Source organism: Erinaceus europaeus, chromosome X, assembly GCF_950295315.1.
Source record: "Erinaceus europaeus chromosome X, mEriEur2.1, whole genome shotgun sequence".
Lineage (NCBI taxonomy): Eukaryota > Metazoa > Chordata > Mammalia > Eulipotyphla > Erinaceidae > Erinaceus > Erinaceus europaeus.
Window position 1 is genome coordinate 117,902,872 of NC_080185.1, and position 22,340 is coordinate 117,925,211.

Genomic DNA, 22,340 nt, shown 5'->3' on the forward strand with positions numbered 1-22,340 from the left:
GGGTTATCGCTGGGGCTCAGTGCCTATACTACAAATCCACTGCTGCTGGAGGCCATTTTTTCCATTTTGTTGTTATTGTTCTTATAGTTGTTGTTATTATTGTTGGATAGGAAGAGAGAAATGGAGAGAGGAGGGGAAGACAGAGAGGGGTAGAGAAAGACAGACACCTGCAGACCTGCTTCACTGCCTGTGAAGCAACCCCCCTGCAGGTGGGGAGATGGGAGCTCGAACTGGGATCCTTATGCTGGCTGGTCCTTACGCTTTACACCATGTACACTTAACCCAGTGTGCTGCCACCCGGCCCCAGAATTGTAAGTATTTTACCATATTTTATTAATTTCCTTGAGATAACAAATAGAAAAGTAGTTCAAAGAAAATTTAGTGTTATATAGAGATTCAGCTGGCATTTTCTGAGTGTTTCCCTGTGTGTTGGCACTAGGGGATCTAGTGGGAAACAGAACCATGTCCCTGCCCTCAAGGACATGCAGGAGATCAATGATTCTAATACAGTGAGGGGACAACTGTCACTGGGGTGGGCAGCCAGTTCTGTGCCATAGGACCTTTTGGTATGGCAGGAAGTGTTGGGTCATCAGGGAGATTAAAGAGTGCCTGTCTTTGGAAGCAGATGTCCAACAACAGATGAATGGCTAAGGAAGTTGTGGTACTTATACACAATAGAATGCTATGTAGCTATTAAAAACTGATGAGGACATCTCCTTTGCAGTATCATGGTCAGAACTCCCAAGATATCCTGTAGCATGAGACAAGCCAGAAAGAGAAAGACTAATACCAAATGATCTCCCCTATAGGTGGAACTTAAGAATAAAGGGTAGTAAGGGAGGAGGTAAGTAAATAAAAAATAAAGGAGGTAGTAAGTTTCACAGAAGGTGAAACTTGGACTGGATATGGCGTACTGCACCAAAGCAAAGGACTCTGGGGAAACAGAGAAAGGGACAGGATGAAGGGACAGTGGAATCATGTTGTGTCTCCTAGACACCAATCAAGGGGAGTATTAAAGACTATATTGTAAACCCATAACCCTCCAATAAAATTTAAGAAAATAAAGAGTGCATGTTCATGTACATGTGTACCACTTCCTGGAGGAGGTGGTGTATAGGCTGAGAACCTTGAAGCACGCACCAAGTAAAAGAACATTATCAAAGTGAGGGGACCGCATGTTCAGATGCCACAGAAGGAAAAGTAGTGTAGCATGTGTGCCAAGGCACCAACAGAAAATTTGCAGAGATGAATATGGAGAAGGAGGCATAAAGATTCCTGGAGAGATTTGTTAGGGAGTTTGGATTTGATAATCAGAGTGATGGGGAGCTGTTTTAAGCAAGAGGATGATATGCTCAAGTAGGTAGTTTAGAGAAAGGTGGAGAACTCAGCAACTGAAAGTCAGGAAGGGATTAACACCAGCTTTCCTGATAAATGGACTCACTTGACCTAGGTTCCAAACCTAAAAATGAAGCTGAGTCAGGGTATGGAGAACAAAATTCTTTTTGCTCATTTTTCCAGTATGGATATCTGGTTGACTCAGCATTGCTTACCAAAAACGTCCTTTCTGCTTTGTACAGCCAAATCACCTTTGTCATAATTTATGTGTCTCTGTATGTGTGGTCTGCTCTGTTGGTTTATTTTCCCCGTGCCAATTTTGTACAGCCTTAATGGCTAAAGCTTTGTCATGAGTTTCACTGTCTCACAGCGCAAGTCTCTGATCTTTCTTCTTTAAGTTTGCCCGGGCTGTTCTTGGCTCCTTGCAGTTTCATATATATATTTTAGAATCAGTTTGTCAGTCTACCCTCTTTCAAAGAATGGCCTTTTGGGATTCTGACTGGAATTTCATCATACCTTAGGGGAGAACTGAGACCTTTCCAAATCATGAGCGTACTATCTATTTATGTAGGTCTTATTTCACTTTGTGAAAACTTTTCAAGCTATACTTGTATGATTTTTACATTTTACTATGTCTATATACTATTGCAGTGTTGTTATTTATGGAGCCTAATGGGGTGGTACAGGCCATCATGAGAGCCAAATGGGCCTTTGAGCTGCTCCCAGAATTCAACAGACCCCCAACAACCCCCCCCCCCCAGTCTCAGCAACACTGGACTAGGGTGACACATATGAGATAGAAGGGCTTTCCCTTGGGGGGCCATGGAGTAGTCAGCTTCTAAGCAGAGAAAAGAGAAGAGCTAAAATGACTGTGTCCAGTTTATTTCTCCTGGGTTCATCTGTCAGATAATGAGTAAAGAGAGAGAATGAGTAAAGCTGCAGAGTGGTTGTTTCCACAGGCCAAACATTATCCCTTCAGACTTCCCTTTCCATGGGAAAAAATATCTAGATAAGAAAAGTAGCTTTATTTCTAGCAGTGTTTTTTTTTTTTAACTACTGTCATAGTTTCAGAAAATATTTTGAAGGTAGAATGAGTAGGTTTAGTATTCAATAGCATGGGGGAATAAAAAAAAAAAGGGAGAACTAGAAGTGTTATTTTGGATGATTGGGTAGCTGATGAAATTCTTCCTAAAATGAGGTCACTGGAGGAGAAAGGTAGTCTGGGAAGAAGGTCATGTGTTTAGTCTCATACTAGCTGGATTTTAAGTTGTTCATAGGACCATCAAGTGAAGACATTCAACAGATAGTTCAATGGGTAAATGTGATGATGATCCACAGAGAGAGCTGTAGGCCTTGGGATCATCAGCTTAGAGATCAGTTTGAAAGTCTCTACACAAGAAGGAAGCCCATACAGGATCTTGTTCTCCTGAATATGACTGGTCCCTTCTTTGTCCCCCACCTGTGGATCTGAGAGGGACTTTGCCTATCAGGATACTTCCCTGTGACCCAGTCTGGTCCCGGTCCTTCTCTTCCCAAGAGTCTTTCAGATGATCATCCCTGGATGGACACTTAGGGAACTGAGTGTCAGGTGTTACACATATATGGGAAAATGACGATACTCGGGTGAGGCCTAGGACCTAATCTGGCATAACTCAGCTTTTGGTGCCATCCCATTCCATGAATATGGTATCTGAGTACCACCAGTCTTGGCCACCTCAGTTATTGGGGAAAAGGCAGTTGTTTTGGGCCAGCGTTCATTTAACAGCCAGACTAGAAAAGATATTTTGAAACCTTATGGTTTGCCAAACTTGCTGTTTATGCACTGCATTCCTTACAAAGAAGTCCTTCAAGAAACTTTGTTCCTGTGGTCTTCCTGTCTAAGCTGATTTCCATTAGTGACTTCTGATCTCTCTCTTTTAAAAATATTTTTATTTTTATGATATGTATTTATATGAAGACTAGAGCACTGCTCAGCTCTGGCTTATGGTGGTGCAGAGGATTGAGCCTGGCATCCTGGAGCTTCAGGTAAGAAAGCCTTTTGCATAACCATTCTGCTATCTCCTAGGCCCAGATATCTCTCTTAAAACCTTTGTTTTCATCCTACATTTCCTACTGTATTCCCCAGCCAGGCATTGTGATTTTCTCTCTTAAAAAAAAAAGATAATTTGAATCTCATTTATACAATCACAATCACCCAAATTAATACCATTTATAATAACATTGTAGCTTTTGCTTGTTACAGAGTATTAGAATTGAAATCGTATATAACTAAGCTGTGAATCCATTTTCTAATCACTCAAATTGCAACGGGACATCTTCCTATTTTCATACATATCACAAGCTGTCGGTTTTTCCACCCTGGTCACAGTTCATCAAGCTGTACACTTAAATGAAATTAAGATATGTAAACACCAACATGATGATCTTTGCTCCTAGAAAACTAGATTTGTGGTGGTCTGGAAGGTGGTGCAGTAGTAAAGCTTTGAACTCTCATGCATGAGGTCCCGAATTCGATCCCTGGCAGCACATGTGCCAGAGTGATGTCTGGTTCTTTCTCTCTCCTCCCATCTTTCTCATAAATAAATAAAATCTAAAATATATATACATATATATTTCTAAAAAAAAAGAGCTAGATTTGTGGCACTAATCTGTTGAAAACCAGTAAGTTCTGGGGATCTTCAGGAGTCAGTGAGATAGTCTGACTAATAAAACACAACTGGAACTGAGAAATGTTATGCATGTACAAACTATTGTATATACTATAGAATGTAAAACATTAATTCCCCAATAAAGAAATTAAAAAAAAAAGAAACACAACTGGATTAAAACTATGGGACTCTCGGAGACCTACAGTATTGGAGGCCCTTCATTTTAGTTGACCAAGAAGATTATTGAGTGTATGTGGGGGCACCACGATGGTGGAGGAAGACTGAAGTTGGTGGTGGGAGTAGTGTGCAGATCCCTATTATGGTAGGATGGGAACTTCTGCCTATGTGATAACAACTATCTTGTAAATAATAATTTCCCTAATTACAAGGAAAAAAAGGGCAATCCAAGCTTTCCCCCAGAAGAAAGATAAGATTATGTGACATTTCTCAAGCAGTTGGAAAATCCATGGCTTTTGAGCATATGTTATTAAGACCCCACTGGTTTTCTGGGGTGAGTAAATTGTTTCAGAGTTGAGTTTACTTGTTATCTTTTCCTCAGAGTATGTCTGTTAAGTTTCCTTGTCTGGGAAAAGTAAAGAGGAGCAGTTGGTAGGGAAAGGGAACCAGAAATATTGTTAAAGTAACTCTTTGATATGTCAGGTGCCACATACTAGTTTTCATATGGGATATATGTATGTGTGTGTGTATGTATATATATATATATATGTTCTGTCTAAGACACTCGTTATAGTGTATATTCTAATAAAAAGTTAACCACACCTAGATCATCGTCAAGAATCATATTTTGAGAAGGCTCAGTGTTATGATTATTAATCTGCAGGCTAGACTGATATATATGTCTGCTATAGCAGGTGAGCCACCTGCTGGTCCCGGCTAGACTGTGTTGGTTCAGATCCCAGCTCTTCCTCTCCTTTAGAAAAACTATGTAGGCATTTGGTGTTTTCAGTTCCTCATCTTTAAAATTAAAATAGCAGAAGAATCTATTCTTCTGGGCAGTGGTACACTGGGTAGAGTGTGCATATTATGTGCAAGTTTCATGAAGGGTAAAGTAATAGTGCAGGAGTCAGTCTCTCTCTCTCTCTTTCTTTCCTTCCCTCTCAATTTTTCCCTGTCTCTCTCTTTAAAAAAAATCTCACTAATAGCAGTGGACTTGTCATGTAGGCACCGAGCCCCAGTAATTATTCTGGTGGCAATATAAACAAACAAATAAATAAATACAAAAGGATATGTCCCATATGATGGTTGAATAACATGAAAAATGGATGGAGGGGTTGGATGGTGGTGTACTTGGTTGAGTGCACTTGTTACAATGCACAATGGTCCAGTTTCAAGCCTCCTGTCTCACTTGCAGGGGGAAGATTCATGAGTAGTGAAGCAGTGCTACAGGTGGCTCTTTTTCTTTCCCTTCTTGATTTCTCTGTTTCTATCAAATAAATAAAATACTTGAAGGAAGGAAGGAAGGAAGGAAGGAAGGAAGGAAGGAAGGAAGGGAGGGAGGGAGGGAGGGAAAGAAACCGTTTTAAAAGTGGTTAAAGTAGTTGAAGAATGCCTGGCAAATAATAATCTTTGATTAGTGGTTAGGAGTTATTGTAATATTTCTGGTTATTACAGAAGGAGTGCCTTTAGGTGTCAGAGCAGGGGCCAGGTAGTGGGAGAATACACACTACCATGTGAGATGCTGCAGGTTAAAGCTCTATCACAAGCTCCATTACTTGTGAGGAGCAAGCCTCATTAGTAGTGGAACAGTACAACAGATTTCTCACTGTCCCCCTTCCCTCTCCCTTTCTCTCTTTTGCCCTCTATCAAAACAAAGAAAAAGGAAAAACTTAGCCATTAGAAACAGTAGAGTTGTGCAGGTACCAAGCCCCATCAATGACCCTGGCGGTGTATAAATAAATAGCAAAGCAGCTTCAAGTGTCACTTCTTCAACGTTTTATCGTGGAAACTTTAAACCCAGAGAAGCAGGATTTTGCATCTATGGTAGTTATTTGTTTGGCATTACCTAGTTTATTTAAATGATAGTATTAAGGAAGTGCTTTGATTTGGAACCTTATCTGTGCTACTCATCAGCATTTATTAATTACTTGAAAATGACTGCTTGAGAGGCTCATCTGGCATCACATGGTAGAGTGCACACATTACCATGCATGAGGATCTAGGTTCAAGCCCCCAGTCTCCAAATGCAGAGAATAAGCTTCACAAAGAGTGGAGCAGTATTACAGTTATGTTTCCTTCTCTCTGTCTTTCTCTCCCTCTCTCTTTCTGTCTCTGCATCTCACCTCTATAAAAGTAGATAAAATAAATATTGGGTTGTTGGGAAGGTCATGATATATTTTTCTATGCAAAAATGTGGGTTTTTTTTTTTTCCCAACAACCCAATAAAAATGATGGAGTTTTCATGCAGGCACTGAGCCCCAGAAGTAACCTTACTGGAAAAAGGAGATAAAGAAAGAATGAATGAATGACAGAACAGGACAGGACAACTTAACTATAGTTGGCCCTCAAGCTTTGTACACCAGATGAGCGAATACAATGCTTTGTCCAAATCCATTGAAAATTAAAAAGGAGTTCTCGGGAGTCCGGCAGCAGCGCAGTGGGTTAAGCGCAGGTGGCGCAAAGCGCAAGGACTGGCATAAGGATCCCGCTTCAAGCCCGGGCTCCCCACCTGCAGGGGAGTCGCTTCACAAGTGGTGAAGCAGGTCTGCAGGTGTCTGTCTATCTTTCTCTCCTCTTCTCTGTCTTCCCCTCCTCTCTTCATTTCTCTCTGTCCTATCCAACAACTACAACAATAAAAAAAAACAAGGGCAAGAAAAGGGAATATTTAAAAGTAATAATAAAATAATTTTTTTAAAAAAAAGGAGCTCTCACTCTGTTTGGGTCCTGCTTGTGATCTGCCTACAGTCTCATGCTTCCTTTTGCTTACTAGTTGACCCACTCATTGACTGAAGCTTTATTGAATGCCTTTTTATGGATCACTGGTGGCAGCTCTGAAATTTTTAGATAAATGAGCTAAAGATGGTAATTCGTTTGGAAAGGGATCACCTAAGTGGCATTTCTGGATGCTGTATTAGCACAACACATGCATATTATGCACCTGGAAGCTTCTTTATCTTGGGTTGGTTGGGTCTGGTGTAGTCATTTGGCATAGAGCTAATACCTCCCCCACACATCATACCTTGGTTCACCTATCACATACAGGCCTCTTGTTTAGTGCTTCTAATTGTTCATGTTCGTGTATGAGAGGGGAGGGGATGTAGCTAAAAGTGATTATGAGTTAGGAAAAAATGACTGGGGAGATAATTCCAAAGCATCAGAGAGAATAGAGGGGAAGGAGCTAACAACTTTTCTAGAGGTTCAGAAGGATAGGGTGGAATGTCAGCTCTTTCAAAGAAAGTAGTATTTGAGCAGAAGTATCAAAAGATAAATGGGAATTTGTGTTACTAGCAGTGTGTACGTGGATGAAGGAGTATACTTTAGGAAAAGTAGTGAGTTTGGCTGGAGTGCGGGAAGGTGTGGTGGTGGTGGTGGTGGTGGTGGTGGTGGTGGTGGTGGTGGTGGTGGTGGAAGTAGGGCATGGGAGGGGAGTTGGACCCTCTTCCCCCAGAGTCTGCCAGCCCACACTTCTGGGTGGCCTGGCAAGTCGGTGGAAGCATCCAGATTCACACTTTCGAGAGATAACTGGGGAGGTTGTGGGCGATGTGGACTGGAGATGGGCGTGGAAAATAGCTGGGAGAGTTGCCAGGCCTGGGGCTCCGTGGTTGATGACTAATTGGCCAGGCACCAGGAACTTCTAGTAGCTCTTGGAAAGGGGCATATGGGCCCACCTCATGCACACATTCTTTGAATTGGGCCGCCAAAGCCTGCCTGGGTTGGCAGCAAAAATCACACAAGAGCCAAGTTTCCTTTCAAAGAAAACTCTTGTGTATTATGGAAAGCAAAAATCCAGGAGTCAGCAGCATTTGACACTCTTTGTTTATAGATAGACTAAGGATACAGAGATAATTTTTAAAAATTAAGTTGGGCAGCCAGGGAGGTGCCTCAGTGAGTAGAACACAGGACTTACATACCTGAAGTCCCAGGTTTGATCCTAGTACTACATCTGACAGAACAGAGCTTTGAGCTCTTCTTCTCTCACTCATAAAATAAATCTTTATGACTAGTAAGTTGGGAGTACTTGGTTAAATATATTTATATATATATGAATAAGCATAATGATGTTTGTCTTCAAATTATACATCCATATATATATATATATATATATATATATATATATATATATATACATACACATATCCATTCGGCAGGCTTATCTTCACAATTTTAAAATCAACGTATTTATTCACTTTATTTGTAATTTAACACTGTTACAAATTAGATTTCAGGTGTATTTTCATGCCCACACATGCTGTGTGTAACTGACCACACCCTCTGCCAAGGTCCTATATATACTCCCTGCCCCCATAACCATCTTAATTCTCATATTATACAAGAGACTATCTTGTCAGCTCCTCCCCCTAAGCGCTTTTGTTTTAGCCATTTATATTCCACACGTGAATGAAACCATCTGGTAGCTGTTCTTCGCCTCCTTACTTACTTCATTCAGCATAATCACCTAAATTTTGTTCCAAATGTTACAGTCTCATCCTTTTAAATCAGGGTACTGTTCCATTGTACTTCTATAACTTCTACAGCTCTTTTTAGTCAGTTGTCTATTTGGGGGCATTTAGATCGTTTTTATACTTTAGCTGTTGCAGATGATGCAGTGTGGATGAGGGAGTGGATATATCCTTTCAGATTTGTGCTTCCATGTCATTTAAGTGTATGCCTAGGGATGGTACTTCTGGATAATAGGGTATTTCTGTGTATTAAGTATTCCCCAAGCTGTTTTCCATAGAGGTTGCACTAGATTGCATTCTCACCAAAGTATAATAAATCTCCTTGTTTATAATAGTTTTAGACTTATAGAAAAGTAGGGAGTCGGGCAGTAGCGCAGCAGGTTAAGCGCAGGTGGCTCAAAGCACAAGAACTGGCGTAAGGATCCCGGTTCAAGCCCCCGGCTCCCCACCTGCAGGGAAAGTCCCTTCACAGGCGGTAAAGCAGGTCTGCAGGTGTCTGTCTTTCTCTCCCCCTCTCTGTCTTCCTCTCCTCTCTCGATTTCTCTCTGTCATATCCAACAACAACAACAATAACTACAACAACAAAACAACAAGGGCAACAAAAGGGAAAATAAATAATAATAAAAAAAGAAAAGTAGTGAAGATGATGCAGTTCCCATATACCCTACATGCAATGTCCTCTGAGAGCATAGCAAGGGTACATGCTCTCAGTGTGACTCATCCCTGCTGATTTTTCCACCATCTAGTCACTCTATCTCCCCCTTTCTATTATGCATTCAACTCTTTGGAAAGGAGTCTGGTGTGCACCTTATAGGAATGTTGTGTTAAACTCACATCCTTAGCAGAGGAGTATCTACGTAAATGATTTAGAACTCTCCTCCACAAGGAATTTGTCTCTTCCCTCCCATCATAATTATCTTCGGATTCAGTGATTTCTTATCTGTCCTTTAAGTTTCAAATGCTAATTCTGTAGCACTTGTATCACACTTGCCATCTACGGCCCAGTGGCATCGTCTACATTTGTTTTCTTGTGTGATATATAACCATGTCTCTGTCTTGTTTACCCAGGCATATTGGAGATTTCTTCAGGACTGAAAGAGCATCTTAATAAAAAAAGCTCCCTACAGAACTGGGCCCACTGTGGGTACTTAATAAATATTGAATAAATAGCTTATAAGTTAGCTTCATTTAGACACTAAAAACTGTAGTTAATAAGTGAAACAGTACCTCAGAATCTAAGTATATGAGGACCATGTATCCTGGTTTGTGGCTTGTGAAGTCATCCTGACTTTATAATGGTGGCTAATCAAGTGCTTACTGTGTGCCAGACACTTTTATAAGAATTTCACATCTTTTACTTATGGACTCACCCAAACAGCCCTATAGGTCTGATCCCCACTATATAGAGAAGGAAACTGAGGTGAACAGAAGTTAAATAAGTTGTTCAAAAGTACACAACTGGGGAGTAATACAGCTTCAATTTTGTTCCTGGCCACTCTGGCTCTAGGGTTTTGATCTCTGAACCATAGGGCTCTAAATTCATTGAAATGGTTTTTAAAATGTGGAGAAAAAAACAATATTGCTAGTTAAACATTTTGATAGGCTCCTACTGGTGGCGTGGCTGATAGCCCTCCTGCTGTATTTTTCCTAGGGGAAGTGTTCCTGTAAAGATATGGCTGGTTTATCTTTCTTCAGATATTTTTTTCTTTTTCTTTTTTCAATGACTATTTTTTTTAGAACAGCTAATTTTATTTCGTTAAAATATAGTGATTGACATTTCTTTATACACACCATGTTCTAGATACCTGTCCCTCCCTAATCATGTTATTTGTTAAGAGATAGTGGGCTTTTTCTTTTCCCTCTGACATTTTTTTAAATAGACATAGTCATGGGTCCTGCCAAATCAGCAGGGCATTCAGTATGTTCCTTGTTTGGCTGGTCACACCTGTGGTCTCAGGAGGCAGCCTGGATTTCTGTAGCTATGCAGGCAGGCACGGGAGGAGGACTTCTCTCGAAGCCATCCAAACTGTGAATCGGCCCTGGCTTCCTGAACCATAAACAAATGTCAGCTTTGTTCTCCCCATTGCTCATTTGGTCCCAAGTATGACTCAGGCTTAGGCTGGGTCCTTCAGGCTCTGTGTCTTTGGTTGCTGGAAGGAAGTAGGAGGGTTCCAGGCTAGTCCTGGGACCTTTGCAAGCTGAAGAGAGGAGGCTGGCTGCATGATGGGAGAAGAGGTATTTCTTCTTTGTTGCTTTTTTAGAGATGTAATAGATCTCCTTAATGTAATGGACTGCTTGGTGGATTAAAGTGAAGTGGGTGCCAGATGTAGTACCCCACAAAGTAAGAGCTGTGGGCTTGTAAAGGAGGAACCTTAAAAGTGGAGGATTATTTTCTAAAGTCAAGTGTTGGCGCTAGAACTATTTAGCTGTTTTCACCCCCTTTCCTCCTTTAGTCAGCTCAGCTATTAATTTTTACGTATGTTTCCAATTTCTCCATGTCTTGGGTTTTCATGTGCTCGTGCTCCAGAGTTATTTAAATGGGCAGTTTGCACACGCAGTAACTGTTACACCAAGTCACTGAGATGTTTAGCAATTACAGATGTTTGTGTGGTAAACAAATGCAGTTGCTCTTCAAGTTAGCGTAGAAGGAAAGTATATGTTCACACAGCGAGTTAGCTGTGAAGAATCTTGCTGTTGTGGGCCACGGGTATTTGGAGTTTCCCTTATGAATGAAGAAGCCATGAGTAGTAATTTCTAGGTGCTGTTGAGCGGTTCTTTGTGTAAGTAAAGGCAATTGGCTGGTTTTGTAATACTGGGCATTCTATTCATTTGCTCCTATAGAGAGTAAAAGAAAGACACCAAGTTACTTGGTTTTCTGAAAGTTGGTAGCAGCATTTCTCCCTGTGAGTTGTTCATATTTTTCTACCTAAAAGCAGAAGTCTGTAATTTTCCACACACAAAATAAATTTCCCTAAATAAACCACAGGATAAGTACGGCATACAGTGTGTCATAGTCTTCCATGGTCCTGTCTCCTGTCTAAATAAAAAAGGATTAAGGAGGAGTTCATGAGACCTATAAAACATGTCTCTTTGTGTTTTGTTCTAGTGACTTTAATTTATAATATTTTCAAAATTATTAAAAAGGAAAATAGCATGACAAAAGGAAACATATTGCTTTAACACATTAAGAGTAGGGGAGCTTCTTTTTTTGTTGTTGCCAGGGCTTCACTGCTTTGCCTGACTTTTTTGAATAGAAAGAAAGTAAAAGAGAGGAGAAAAGGTACCACAGCACTGAAGCTCCCTCTAGTACAGTGGGGGCCAGGTTTGAACCTGGGTCGGGCCCATAACAAAGCAGGCACAGTATCCACACAGAGGTGAGGATCGGTAGAGGTGGGCTAAATAAAAATATATTCAATTTCCAATGGCTTGAATTTTTTTTTCCAGCTGAAGGATATCTTCTCTTTGGAAGTTATCTTTATTACTATTATTTTCTTGCTGGGTGTGATTAATTTAAGTTCTGATAAAGTAGGAATGGAAATTAGATATTTAAATGCAAAATTCAGAAGGTGGCTCATCTTTGGGGGAATGAATGAACCAAATTCATTATAAACTGTTGAACCAGGCAGTGTCTCAGTGGTGGCTTTTGGCTCTATCTCAGGACCTTCTGGGATTCCCCAAGGCTTGGAGATGGAACAGAGGAGAAAACTCGTGGTCTTTTCAAGATTCTGACTTGTTGCACTGTTGAGTGCTCCCTGAACCTTTTGATTGATCCTTTCTCAAAATGGAGATAGTTCTGTTACTTCTGTGGTTACAGGAGCTTTTTATAATAAGTATTATAATTATAAAGCTCTAATAGGAGGAAATACGTAGTTTGTCCTTAGTCCTATTGTTTAGTAACAACCATAGTTAGTACCTTCTATTATATGTATCCTTCTAGATTGTTCCTAGGCCAGAAGTACATGCAGTAGCTGTGTCACCCTTCTTACAATAGTGAAATCATATTAAATACATGCCTGCTTTTTTTTTTTTTGCTGCTTTCAATTCTTTTTTTATTATTTCTTTATTGGGGAATTAATGTTTTATATTCGACAGTAAATAAAACAGTTTGTACATGCATACCATTTCCCAGTTTTCCATATACAATACAACCTCCATTAGGTTCTCTGTCATCCTTCTTGGACTTGTATTCTCCCCCCACCCACCCCAGAGTCTTTTACTTTGGTGCAATATGCCAATTCCAGTTCAGGTTCTACTTGAAACACTGCCTGCTTTTTAAAACATAGAATATTATTCCTCCTCCTTTCTATCAGATAGTTGCATAATTATCTTTAGGTTCTGCCTCCATAATAAATTTGTCCCACCATTAATCAGATCAATACCCACTTGACAACTATATAGGTTGTTTTCATATTTTAAATATTGTAAACAACATTCTTGTGTATCCATCATTGTACTTTCTTTAATTACTTCCTTGTGTTTGTTTTTATTTTATTTTTTTCATCTATTTATTTAAGTCATACGAGAGTGAAGTCAGAGCATGACTCTGGGCACATGCAGTCACAGAGGCTCAAACTGGGAGCCTCAGGTACATGCTCTCCCAGCTGAGCTATTTTCCTGACTGTCTTAGGCTGGATTTTTATTTATCCTTATATTTAACATTCATGAAATTTTGTTATAAGCTAAAAAACATTATATATACTATATTTTTTAAAATATTATCTTTATTTATTTATTTATCACATAGAGACAGCCAGAAATCAAGAGAGAAGAGGGTGATAGAGACAGAGAGACACATGCAGCTCTGCTTCACCACTCGCAAAGCGTTCCCTCTGCAGGTGGGGACCAGGTGCTCAAACCTGGGTCCTTGTGCATTGGAACATGTAACAGCCAGGTGCGCCGCCACCTGGCCCCTAGAATATTTTATTTTGGGAGTCGGGTGGTGGTGCAGCGGGTTAAGCACACGTGGCACGAAGCTCAAGGACCAGCTTATGGATCCCGGTTTGAGCCCCCATCTCCCCACTTGCAGGGGAGTCGCTTCACAATAGGTGAAGCAGATCTGCAGGTGTCTGTCTTTCTCTCCCACTCTCTGTCTTCCCCTCCTCTCTCCATTTCTCTCTGTCCTCTCCAACAACAACAACATCAATAACCACAGCAATGTTAACAAGGGCAACAAAAGGGAAAATAAATAAATAATTAATTATAAAAAATTAAGAAAAAATGCCTCTTTAAAAAAGAATATTTTATTTTAATCAAAACTTATTTGACTATTTAAGTGTCATCCCACTGTTACATTATAAAGGTTTCTGTGTGCATGATTGAAAATTAGTAAGTAGTGGGAGTAGATAACATAATGGTTATCCAAAGAGACTCTCATGCCTGAGGCTCCAAAGTCCCAGGTTCAATCCCCTGCACCTGCACTATCATAACCCAGAGCTGAGCAGTGCTCTGGTTAAAAAGAGAAAAAAGGAGAGGAGAGGAGAGGGAAGAGGGAAGAGGAAAGAGGAAAAGGGATCAATAGACACATCCTTTTGTCCTGGTTTAGGCCCTGCCCTACCCCTTACCAGCCTCCCTGACGTCTCCTCCCCTCTGGAAGTCATTAATTGACCCTCTAGGGACCAGACTTCATGACCTTAGCAATAGTTAACTGGAAAAAAATTAGTGATCTAGTAATGATTTACAATTATAGGATAATAGGGTGTAGTTACACATCACTCCCCCCACCAAAGGTCTGTGCCTCCACCCCCCCACCCCCCCCACATACACACGAGTAACCCCTATAGTTCTTCAAGGTCTTAAAGAAAGGTTGGTTACTTTCTTTTTGAAAGTTCATGTGTTTCAGTTCTCTGTATTCCACCTATGAGTGAAACTATCTAGTAGTTCTTTCACTTTCTTAATTCACTAAGCATAATCATTCTCAATTCCACCTATTTTGTGCCAAGAACACAATATCATTTTTTTAAATCACCAACTAGTACTTCTTTTTAAATTTTATTTAGAAAATAAAAATATACAAGGCCATAGGATAAGAGGGGTACAAGTCCACACAGTTCCCACCACCAGAGTTCTGTATTCTTATCCCCTTCCTTGAAAACTTTCCTGTTCTTTATCTCCTCTGGGAGCATGGACCCAAGATCATTATGGGGTACAGAAGGTGGAAGGCCTGACTTTTGTAATTGCTTCTCGATAGACACAGGCATTGGCAGGTCAATCCATACTCCCAGCCTGTTTCTGTCGTTCCCTAGTGGGGCAGGGCTTTGGAGAGGTTGGGCTCTAGGACACATTGGTAAAGTCATCTGTCCAGTGAAGTCAGGTTGGCGTCATGGTAGCATCTGCCACATGGTGGCTAAGATTGTTTTAATAGTCAGGAATCTAAAGATAAGACTATAGCAGATGAGATTTGGGGTCTCTATTTTAGAGAAAAAAATCTAGTAGGTCTATTTTAGGTATATCCTAAGAAGCCCATGAGTTTATTAATTTTTGCCTGAGCCCGACAGCTAACATGTAGGTGGGCTAAAGGTATTGTCTGGGGAGATGGTGTCAGAGTTGGAAACAGGACTAGACAGATGGATCAGAGAAGAGAGTAGCTCCCAAGTATGGGAGAAGTATATAAATATTGTTAGCTATAAACCCCATCGATTTGATCAGGGGGCCCATATTCAACTAGTACTTCTTTATCATCTATTTAGTCATCTGTTGATGGGCATTTAGGTTGCTTTCATATTTTGGCTATTGTGAATAATGGAGCTTTGGACATAAGGGTGTATATGTCCCTTTGAAAATAATGTTTTCATGTCTTCTTGATAAATCTTAGTCTGGTCTTTGTTTTTGGTAGGTTTTTTGTTGTTGTTGTTATTTGTTTTATTTTGCCACCAGGGTTATCATAGGGGCTCAGTGCCTGCATAACTAATCCACTGTTCCTGGTGGCTATTTTTTTCTTTATTTTTTTCTTTCCTTTATTTGATAGGACAGAAAGAAATTGAGAAGGGAGTGAGAGATGGAGAGGTAGAGACATAGAGAGACTCATGAAGCCCCACCACCACCACTTACCACCCAGTACAGAGGCTTGAACTCAGATCCTTGCCCATGGTAATGTGTGTGTTCAACTAGACGCACTACAATCTGGTCCCTAGGCTGAATTTTTAAAAGTTTCCAGGTTAAAGGCTGGCTTAGTCCTGTTTGGTTTTGTTTTTAATGAAAACAGCTCAAGTGTATGGTCAAAAATTCTAACAGAACAAAACCAAAACTTTCTCAATCCCACACTCAGCTTTAATTCCCAGTGGAAATCCCCATAAAAGCTTCCTATATACTCTTGTAGAAGAGTAGACTCTTTTATTGTGGTAAAATATGCATAGCATAATACTATTTTATCCATTTTGAGTTATACAATTTCTTGATTTAAAATACATTCACATAGTTAGTGAGTCACTATCACCATTCTATCTCCTGAACATTTTCATATTCTCAGACTGAACTCTATACCCATTAAACACTAACTCCCCATAGTCTACACCCCCGATCCCTGGCAGTAACTGTTGTACATTCTGTCTCTGTGAATTTTATTACTCTAGACTCCTTGTATAACTTTGCATCATAACAATTTTTCATTTGGTGACAATCATTTCACTGAGCATCAAGTCTTCACAGTTCATCCATGTTGTATGTAGCAGGTATCAGAATTTCTTCCTTCTACCCAACATATCCATCCAAAAAGATCTGTGTACACATATGTTCTTGGCAGCACAATTTGTAATAGCCAAAACCTGGAAGCAACTCAGGTGTCCAACAACAGATGAGTGGCTGAGCAAGTTGTGGTATATATACACAATGGAATACTACTCAGCTGTAAGAAATGGTGACTTCACCGTTTTCAGCCGATCTTGGATGGACCTTGAAAAAATCATGTTGAGTGAAATAAGTCAGAAACAGAAGGATGAATATGGGATTATCTCACTCTCAGGCAGAAGTTGAAAAACAAGATCAGAAAAGAAAACACAAGTAAAACCTGAACTGGAATTGGCGTATCGCACCAAAGTAAAAGACTCTGGGGTGGGTGGGTGGGGAAAATACAGGTCCAAGAAGGATTTAGAGGACCTAGAGGGGGTTGTATTGTTATATGGGAAACTGGGGAATGTTATGCATGTACAAACCATTGTAGTTTTACCAAAGTAAAAGACTCTGGGGTGGGTGGGTGGGGAAAATACAGGTCCAAGAAGGATTCAGAGGACCTAGAGGGGGTTGTATTGTTATATGGGAAACTGGGGAATGTTATGCATGTACAAACCATTGTAGTTACTGTTGAATTTAAAACATTAATTCCCCAGTAAAAAAAAGAAAAAAAATTAAAGCAAAAAAAAAATTCTTCCTTCCTTCCTTCTTTCCTTCCTTCCTTCCTTCCTTCCTTCCTTCCTTCCTTCCTTCCTTCCTTCCTTCCTTTCTTTTCCCTTTTTGTTGCCCCTGTTGGAGAATTTCTTTTCTTCTTAAACTGAATAATCCTATGTTGTATAACTATGTCACAATCTGTTTATTCATTCATTCATTAGTAGATATTTAGGTTGTTTCTCCTATGTGGCATACCTATTTGAATATATCTGTTTGAGATAACTGTTTGAGTCTTTATTTTTGATTCTTTGAGGCTCAGTCTCCAGGAAAAGTATTGCTGGATTGTATGGTAATTCTATTTGTTTGATGTTTTAAACTGTCACATTGTTTTCTGTAGTGACTGTACTCTTACACTCCCACCACCAATACACAAAAGTTCCAGTTTCTCCACATCCTTATCAACATTTACCATTTTCTTTTGTTGATTACTATCTCCATATTAAGAGTTTATGTGAAGAGGAAGCTCCTTTCAGTTATCTTATGAGTGCTTGTGTTATCTAACACTAAGAGAAAAGAACATTCTTCTTACCTTAGTACGATTGAGTTGAGGAGAATCTCCATTAACTGTATCATTGGTTGCACAATTCCAATATATTACAACTTGCTTTAGCCCCCCTGTTCCCATATCCCCCGAAAAAAGGATGGGTAGAGAACCTACATCATCCTTTCAAAGGTTTAATGCAGACCAGGGCCCCTGCTTCTCACTTTGCCCCACCCAAAGGCTTACAGAGAGTAGACTCAAAGTAGTTCTTTAGATAAAAGAGGGATTTCTTTTTTGCACAGTTAGTACTGAATGATAGTATTTGATTCCACTTGCATAGTGGGGAAAGCCGACTCTATGACTAGTTTTGTTGTTGTTGTCGTTGTTGTTGTTGTTTACCCTTACCTTCTGCTCTGGAATTCCCTGGGAAAAAGGAAATAAAAATTCTTCCTTTTGTACATGATCTGCTGCTGACTCATTCATTTGATTCAGGTGACACTCTTCAGTGGGGTGAACTGGAGTATCCCTAAGTGTCTTATTGTGACTGTCTCTTATTTTTTACTTAGTGGTTATTTCATAATATTCATACTCCTGAAGTTTGCAGATAGTTTTGGTCCATGAAACTTAAGGTCTTAAAGTTTTCTGTGTGATCATTTAAATGTGCCTCTAAAATTGACTGTCTGTTTTTCTCCCTGATACTCTTACTAACTGTAAAATATTCTGGACAACTGAGTTTCAGTGGGATGGAGTAAATTTAATGCTCTATGAAACCTGGCAATTTATTACACAAGCTCTCCAGCTTACTTTGACTACATGATGGTGTGTGTGTCTTTTCTTACTGTGAAAGCATTTAGATCACAGATTGTTCAGTGAACTCAGCAGCCAGTTTTTTTTTTTTTTTTTTTTAACGTTTTGTGCCATCAGAGGACATGTGAAAAGTACAAGATGACAAGCCTTGTTGTCATTCAGGTTCTTAATGTTGGAGGTCAGATCCCACATGATTTGTTCTCATAAATGTTCTAGGAACAATTGGAAGCATGCATACAATAATCCCTGCTTATACCTCTAATAGAGATTTCTCTCTTTCTAAACCTGTGCTATAAAAGGAGCAGTTCACAAATGAAGAATATGCCAAATTGCTTTAAAAGCCACTTCTTCATCAAAAGACCATCATTAAGCCATTTTGTGGATGTCCTTTGACTCAGGAATATCCCCTCAGTTAAACTTGTTCTTGAACTTTTAGAAAACTGAAGGCAGATATTTGAGATCTCCATCATTTAGAAAGTATACTTTTGTTTTGCTCCTTTAAGATGAGGAATGTAGAAGTAGTGAAGATGGATTTACTGTCACAGTCTCTGTTTTCTTTTCTTACTTGCTAAGCATTTTCACCCACCAGTGAGTTTAATATGTCTTGCTCCATTTGTTTTGTAGCATCTGCTCAGTCTGTTCTCTTTATTTTGACTTCTTAGTTGGGTTTCTCATTTTCTATCTCTGCTAGAAGCAGTTTTTTTTTTCTGAAATTTCTGGGGTACTTTTTTCTAGATTATTTGCACAGTCAGTAATAAGAGAAATGATGTAAAGTGTAAAAGATTTTAGTCCGAGTTTGTCCTCTTGGTATAGTGTCTAGGACTACAAGATTTCTGTATTGGGGGAATTAGTATATGCTTTTTAGGCCCAATTTTAGATTTGTTTTCTTTTATGTTCAACCCCAGTACCACCTCTACCTTCAGTCACTGTTGAAAGTAAAGAAAATGTATTTGCTCCTAATTTAGAATCCTACTTTTTCAGTTGATGGGAATACAACAGCAAACATTGTTGACTTTCTTGTTTCCTAAGAGATTGAAATGTTATGAGGCTGCGCACATATGTAAATAATCCATCTAAGTAATGTATGTTACGTTGTCTATTTGTAGCAGTGAATAGAACATAACTGATGAGTGTGCTTACTGTAATCCCCACTTAAGGTTGTAGGATCCCTGAAGTTTCAGCATAATTTTTGTATTTGTTACTCAACAGTTCAAAAACTCCATGTTTTTTCCAACTAGAGCCTTCAGTCCAAGACCATTAAGCAAACGTAGAGGAAAGGGGTATGGATATGAAGTAACAGGAAGTCTTAAGGAAATTAACAGGGGGTCAGAAGAGATACAACATAGTCACGAATGGGCTAACTCGGTTTTTGTTGAGCAGCATGCCTTTGTAGAACCCAATCCTGATTTTAATTAGAAACTTGAGATGAAATAAAGTTTTGGATATAGGACAAATAGGACAAACGTGTTTTCAAGAAATTGAATCACTGAGAGAGAGAGAGAGAGGCAGGGGTATCCTCAGAAGCAGTGATTGAAGATAATCAAGAGCAAAGACATCAGGAGAAATGATGGTCACCTTAGTTACTATACAGAGTCCAAGAGGAAATGGAGATTTGTGTGGGGTGGGTCAGGTGACTATTCTTTGGCCCCACTGATGACTGCAAAGGGGAAGGTATCTCTTAATTTAAGGTGTGATGATCAGGTTGGAAATAAGAAAGTAGCTAGTATTGAGGACTGATAGCCTGTTCTTTGTCCCTTGTCAGGGAAGAGGTGGAAACTTTTCACTGAAAATCCCTGTTGAAATGAATAGATAGCTAACCAGCCCAAACCTGCCAGGATGAGATATACTAAGTATAATAAGTCAGGGTAGGGGATGGGCTATAAATGATTCCTGTACTTCTTTGTCACCATCTTCTGTGAGCCTGTGTTGTTTTCCCTGGGCAGAACCTACAGTGAATCTGGCACAAGGAGGAGTGGCTGCTCTTTGAAACTCACAAGTAGAAAGCACTAACATTAGAACTTCTCAAGACCAGAATGTGTATTAGCTAGAGTATCCTGCTGTGAATATTTTATGCCCCAGCTACCATAAAAAATAAGACTAGGGCTGGAGAGACAGCATAATGGTTATGCAAAAAGACTTCCATGCCTGAAGCTCCAAGGTCCCAGGTTCAATCCCAAGTACAACAATAAGTCAGAGCTGTACAGTGATCTGGTTAAAAATATATATTTATATAATATATAATACATATATACATATATACATATACACACAAGTGTGTGCATGAAGCTTTACAAAACAGTATACCTAAGAATAAAGAAAGCAGGGCAGGGGAGATAGCATAATGGTTATGCAAACAGACTCTCATGCCTGAGGTTCCTAAGTCCCAGGTTCAATCCCCCACACCACCATAAGCCAGAACTGAGTAGTGCTCTGGTGTTTCTCTGTGTGTGTGTCTCTCTCTCTCTGTATCTCTCTCAAAAATAAAATAAATAAAATATTTTTTAAAAGAATTAAGAAAGCGTATCATTAACTATTTCTAAGACTTGTGAGAACTATGGGAGAGGGTGGAGACATAAAACTTTGGTGGTGAGTGTGGCATGGAAGGATACCCTATAATCTTATAATGTTGTAACCTACTGTTAGCCACAATTTTTCTTAAAAAAATTAAAAAGAAATCACATGATTAAAATAGGTGATTTCATGTTTCATATTTATTTATTTGTCTTCACCGATGCTTCGCCACTCTGAGCCAACTTTTTCAGATAGATAGAGCTAGGAAGAGAGACAGAGAAAGAGACTGGGAAAGACGCCACATCACTCAAGTCTCCCCTGAGACAGTGGGCATTGAGCAATTCACATGCTATTTCTGGTGAGCTCTTTTACTGACTCCTTATTTTCTGTTTGTTTTGATGAAGGTTTTCTTCCCCTCAGTTTTGTGTGATTTCATGTCTTTTGTATAGCACCAAGAAAGGAGAAGATAATGGGGAAATATTTTCAGTCTAGGAAAAAGATAACATGTAAATGAGACTCACCATTTGTTCATATGATGAGGCTCTTATTTACCTAGAACTCCTGAGGTGTCCTAAAGAGAATTTACAGTCTTATGAGAACTCTCCCTTTCCTCCTGAGACTTGCTAATAAATAGAAGTTAAAATGAATGAATGAATGAATATGAATGACAGTTCAGCACAGACTAAATTAAACTTTAGCTTCGGCAGACTGCAAATCATTCTACAAAAAAACTCTTCTTAAATGTACATTTATTCTATCCAGCTTGACCATGATCTTGAATCTCATTTTTTTTAATAGATTGATGGTTTCTGACTTTTCTTTTTTTAATTTTTATTATCTTTATTTATTTGATAGAGACAGCCAGGAATTGAGGGGAAGGGGGAGATAGAGAGGGAGAGAGACAGAGACACCTGTAGCCCTGCTTCACTACTAGTGAAGCTTTCCCCTCTGCAAGTGGGGGCCAGGGGTTTGAATCATTTTTTTTTTTAAATCAGAATTGTTTTTGAAAGGCAACAAATCAAGGTATGCTCACATTAAGTAGAGACAGTTGTCAGATGACTAAAAAAAAAAAAAAGTGAAAACTGGGAGTCAGGTGGTAGCGCAGCAGGTTAAGCACACGTGGCGCAAAGTGTAAGGATCCCGGTTTGAGCCCCCGGCTCCCCACCTGCCGGGGAGTCGCTTCACAGGCGGTGAAGCAGGTCTGCAGGTGTCTATCTTTCTCTCCCCCTCTCTGTCTTCCCCTCCTCTCTCCATTTCTCTCTGTCCTATCCAACAATGATGATATCAATAACAACAACAATAATAACTACAACAATAAAAAAACAAGGGCAACGAGAAAATAAATAAATATTAAAAATTTTTTAAAAATGAAAACTGACATCTTTGTGCTTTTTAGGTTATGACAGACTCAAGTAAATGGTTCAAAGAGTATCAGGTCAGCAGAATAGCTTCCCTGGATAGTGTGCCTGCCCTCCCTGCCTACATCCCAGGTTCACCTGGCACCCACTGCATTGGAGGAAGGTTTGGTGCTGCTGTGTCTTT

At 39.6% G+C, this 22,340-nt stretch overlaps 1 protein-coding gene across 4 annotated transcripts in view; it reads left to right on the forward strand.

The window, feature by feature from the left end:
* SH3KBP1 (SH3 domain containing kinase binding protein 1) overlaps positions 1-22,340 on the forward strand; it is a 447,635-nt gene that overhangs the window by 289,974 nt on the left and 135,321 nt on the right. The window contains exon 1 of one of the 4 annotated variants that reach the window (XM_007538865.3): positions 10,709-10,855. The exons of the other annotated variants lie outside the window; for them this stretch is intronic. Coding sequence (XP_007538927.1) covers positions 10,841-10,855 — 15 coding nt within the window. The 5' untranslated portion in view covers positions 10,709-10,840. Of the gene's footprint in view, positions 1-10,708; positions 10,856-22,340 lie in introns of those variants that run through there. 4 annotated transcript variants of the gene reach the window in all.